At 35.2% G+C, this 5071-nt stretch overlaps 1 protein-coding gene across 1 annotated transcript in view; it reads right to left on the reverse strand.

Moving 5' to 3' along the window:
- Positions 1-864: 864 nt before the first annotated feature.
- TUSC3 (tumor suppressor candidate 3) overlaps positions 865-5071 on the reverse strand; it is a 99450-nt gene continuing 95243 nt past the window's right edge. Inside the window, exons 8-9 of the mRNA XM_035897732.1 lie at positions 3312-3386; positions 865-959 (exon numbers count right to left, since the gene is read on the reverse strand). Of these exons, the coding sequence (XP_035753625.1) occupies positions 865-959; positions 3312-3386 (170 nt within the window). The remainder of the gene's footprint in view (positions 960-3311; positions 3387-5071) is intronic.

A 5071-nucleotide genomic window follows, 5' to 3' on the forward strand; every position in this document is an offset into this window, starting at 1 on the left:
TTCCTCATTAAAAACATTTAGCCATCCTACAAAATGAAGCTTTGGGAGAGAAAAATCAACAAGTTTCTGTTTTTTTTGCACAAACTTGATAACTTGGGAAATGTCACTGTATAGCTTTTGCCTGGTACATCTTTGCTAAATCACTGAAGACTTTGCTTAATTGTACCTTTCCCTTTCCTCTAGCTAGGCTTTTTCATGCACATCTGAAAATGGTACCAAGATCAAAACAAAATTATATGGGCCATCTGTTCCTGGCAGGCTACTAGAAAAAATATATAACAGATCAGCAAGAAGACGTGAATCAGAAGTCTAGACTACCTCTGTAGGTGACCTCCCAGCTGAAAGCATCCACCTACAAAAGGCAAGAACTGTATTTCCTTTACTATTTTTCCACTTTTTCTTGTCAGACAGATTATAACTGTTTAATTGATAGCTGTACATGTAATTATGAGAGATCAAAACCCTTTTGTTACCCTCTGGTGTGGCTGACAGAAGAGGGTACTTTTACTGTACCCTGGTTTGGTGGTTTTGAACCTTGTCTTATGCACATCTTAGTTATAAAGATACACAAATAAATATCTAATAAAGGTTTATAAACTCAAGCACATGTTTTGTTTTGCATTTTTCACGGGGCACTGCGTATGCCACACGTCTGTGCTCAAACCCATGTATCTGCATTCACAGTCGTGTTAACAACATTAGCTTTCCAGACCTTTTTGGTTTGCTTGAATTAATCACCATTCTTCCTGCTTCTTCCAGCTCCCATAGACTTCGGTGGTAAAAATAAAAGATTGTTTACCTGAAAGCCATTCTTAAACTTATATAAAAATATTAAAATCTGTAAGATGAGAATTTAATGAGATATTACCTGTATGGGTAGCCATGGTATTTGGAGCGGAATATCGACAACAGGAAGCTGAAGAAAAAGACCACCAGACCCAGGCCTACCAGGCATATTACTGGAAAGAAAATAACCTTGTTTATTAGCACATGAAAGGTTTAAAACTGGAATCTCTACAAATAGTATTATTTATGTCAATCATTTAGGGAGAATTTTGACACAGTTAAATACAAAAATGTTACTGCCTTGACTATTGATGCCCACTATCTTCTGACAGGAAATAATATTTATGGTTATTAAGGAAAAATAACTTGTCGGTGTGAATGTATTTTCAAGAAAAAAGAGCAGCAATTTGCAACTCAAATGTATGTGGATGCAAACACCTTACTGCCAATAATGGATTTAATAGCCCTGTAAATTATACATATCAAGAAATGTCATTTCAGGTATTTGCTTGTTCTTTTTGGAAAACAAATTACATTTGGAAAAATATCCCTTGACTAATGGAATTGTGTTCTCTCTAGTCAACCATCTAAGCTTCAAGTAACAGCAAGGGCAGTTTAGTAACTACTTTATCTAGTTCTTAGTGGCTAAAACATTTCACTGAGGTAAGTTCCAAGGCTGGTAGCCAAATTACTTTTTACTCTTAACTTGATAGCAATATAAATCTTTGGGTTTTGAAGATAAATAACAATGACACAGACCTTCTGAGAGCATCCAGATGCAAGTGCTTTGAGCCTTTCCAGGCAAAGAATGAATTAGCAAAGTAAATGTTTGAATTAACAAATAACATTTGGAACACCAGTTGGCACCTTTGTAGTAATAGCATAAAACCTTTTTGATCATGATAGCTTGCTCAATTGCATGTAAATAAACCATTAAAAAAAGGGCAACATGTTACAAGCTGATGCACATAATTGAAATGCAGCTCATCTACATTAGATAATGTTTTGGTTCTAGTGAGCTACTTCAATTTTGAAAGCTTCTCCCCTTATACTATTCCTACTTTAGCCAAACCTTTGCTATTTAATTGCAATATTCATGCTTCAAAAGTGTGCTGGCTTTGAGTGAAGGATGAGCGACCATCAAGCCGGGGAAACTGACAATGACACATTTTTTCATTAAAACTGCTCATGTGGAAACTGACACACATCAATTGAAATATAAAATTTCTGCAGTTATTTTGAGAAAACTAGCCATGTACAAATTCTATAAACACACTTCATTATAAAGAAATCACCACTCACAAATATGATTTCAAGGCATGGATGAATAAATTGCGAAGCATGAACAATGCAAGGCAGGTACACGGAAAGCATTCACATAATGGCCACAGGCAGAAGAGAGTCTGAATTTGTACTGCAGCCCACTGTTATTTCGCTGTGTCCATGTTCACAGACCCAGATCTCAATCGTGATCTAAGATCATAATCCAATTAAACTCATGTCAGTGTCTCTTTTGACACCAGTATTAAAGCTAGACACTGTACAGATATTCAGAATTAAATCTACAGCTTATTGAAGGAGACCCTCAAATCACTATAGAGATCTCTAGCCAACATTCAATGAGCTATTATGAAGAATTACAGAACGCTATTATAGAAAACAGTTGGCCAGCCCTATTTGCATTACTGTGTATTACACAGAAGAAGCTAAAAAACTGATCTAGAAAGGGGAAGCAGTGTCGGAAGACTGGTATCTTTCAAAGGTCTCCAACACCTTATATGAGAAAAAGAGTAAGTGGCATGGGATATGAAAAAACATATTATAAAAGGTACAAAGGCAGATAGGCATATTTGTTTCATCTTATGTTGTACTCAGTGAAAGTTTGTTCAACGTAACAGGAAGTTTAAATCTGTATAAAATACTTTCACATTGTATGTTCATGTAATTCATTGCCAAAAAACCTTCCAAATATTCTGAATGAGAACAACATTCAGAGAAACATAAAACTTGCACTTCAGGCTAAGAATCTTTAGACATTACAGATGAGGATATGATCTGTACTACATTTACAGTTGGGCTTTCACGTTCCTCTGGAGGCACGATGCTGGCAGGGTGTACCAAGTAAAGGAATTTTCACACACCTTTGGATGTTGTTGTCTTAAGCATCTTAAATGCCTAAATTAATTTTGAAAATGATGTTTTGAAATTCTTGTTCTTGCCTTTTTTTGTTGACTTTCAATATAATTCAAGAGCCAAAAAGCATTTATATGATGCAGTACTGTAGTGGAGATACAGTCTCAAGCTGTACCTTGGCTGAGAATGCTTAAAACATTCTTTTACTGTTACAACTTCATGAGAACGCAGTTTTATCAATAGAATTTTTATACTCTCCTCTTCTCCACCCCACAAAAGGTAAAAATTCGTTTAAGTACAGACCTTCTGAAAATTTAATCAGATATTAATTTGTAATTTCTCAGTGTCTTCTAATTGTCTAAACATTGTCTTAGTTCTACTAAATAACTTACTTCTCCTTTTTCCAACATCCCCTTTGGAGGTAGCAGCTTCATTCAGGAGTACCATTCCCATGGTGATAGCAGCATCTGTATTGCCATTGTCAAGGAAAACAGCAGATGTGTGGATACCTCAAAAAGCCACAAAGGTAAATCTGCGAACTAAAGCTTTCAAGTTCATAAAATGAAAGAAAGTATTTATTTATAAAACTGTGTATCACAATCAGTACTGTACCAATACGCTCACCTGTGGCAAAAATGTGTGGTAAGATTTTCCTTTGTGCATTCTACGTAAAAAAGGAAAGAAAGTTCAAAACGCTTTGAAGGATGAGTTGTCAAATTTTTGACAGTTATGGAAATAGCTATTCCCCATATCTTACAATATTCTGTATATTGGAAATAAAGGATTTTTAAAAATGAAAACTAAAAGAACCAGAAATCATTCAGTGTTATTGCACACAATTCATTGGTTATTTGATGCAAAACTGAAGCAGTTGGACTGCTTTATCTTCCTCTACTTTTAGATAAGACATTAGCTCCCTCTTTAGTGCCATATTGCTTACTAGTTCAGCAGAGAACCATCTCAAAGTCCTCAGTCACTTTCAGTGTTTTATTGTCTCATTATAACTGTTACAAATGTGAACAAGTACATAATGATAAAACAATTTAACTAATTTAGCAAGATCTTAAACCATTCACTTAATTGTTTATTCAAAATTGTATAAACAAAAAGAAATGGTTACTACTGTGCATAACATCTGTTCTGAAGAGGAGGCATGCCTGAGTGCCGTACTGAAGCAGGAGTGCATCGTGGGAGCTATATCTCACAATTTCAGGAATTATGCACATCACCAGAGTTAAGCGATTCTTGAATAAGATTGGATTTTTTAAGCATTACTTACCCCAGGGCTAGGCAGCAGGATGGCTACAAACTTTAAGAATGAGAAGATGTTTCCATTTACAGACACAGATAATGCCCGGGAGATACTTCAAACATGCTACATCCATAAACAATACCTGTATCCTGTGCCACTATACTTGCACTAATCCTATCAATATTCATATTAGCATTTTTCACGTTAGAAATTAGACCACAATGCTCAAAGACAGCTGAAATTTAAGTTATACAATTTCAGTTAAGCTGAGCCTGAGCAAAAGGATTTAAAAATGTCGATGCTAACATCATCACACTTCACCAAGAGGTTAATGGCCTGATTCAGGTTTGAGACTTTCAATTTTCTTATATGTAGAATGAGAAAAGACTAATGAAAAATAACAGGATTAACAAAAGCAAACAGTGATGGTTAAAGGAGGCAGATGCCCATCTCACTCAATAGGCAAGGTCAAGGAAATGTAAGTTTTAACACCCCTTGTTTGATATAGATATCTGCCTACAGTCCTACACTTATTAGAAACTTATTAGACACTTATTAGAAACACCCTAGTAGCCCAAATTACTTTCCCACATATGTGCACAAGGTATAATGCATAGGGTCACTCTTAAGAATAAATGGTTATATTCAAGTTTTCCACAAGCTATTCAAGTTTTCCAGAAGCTTATTACTGAATTTGACAAAATAATAAAAAAAAAAAAATTGCAAAATATTGGGGAAAAAACCAACCCTGGAATCCATGAGACTATGCAAATTGGAAGGGAAGGCAAAAATGACTTTGAAAAAATGTTGCCTGTTAAGATTCAGATTCATGAGCGTAAGAAATTGGAAATCTCCTGTGCTACTGTTATGCTTCAAGTAGGAAAAAGAATCGGAAAGAGT

The sequence above is a fragment of the Egretta garzetta genome, unplaced genomic scaffold (genome assembly GCF_000687185.1).
Source record: "Egretta garzetta isolate BGI_Z169 unplaced genomic scaffold, ASM68718v1 scaffold46, whole genome shotgun sequence".
NCBI classification, from domain to species: domain Eukaryota; kingdom Metazoa; phylum Chordata; class Aves; order Pelecaniformes; family Ardeidae; genus Egretta; species Egretta garzetta.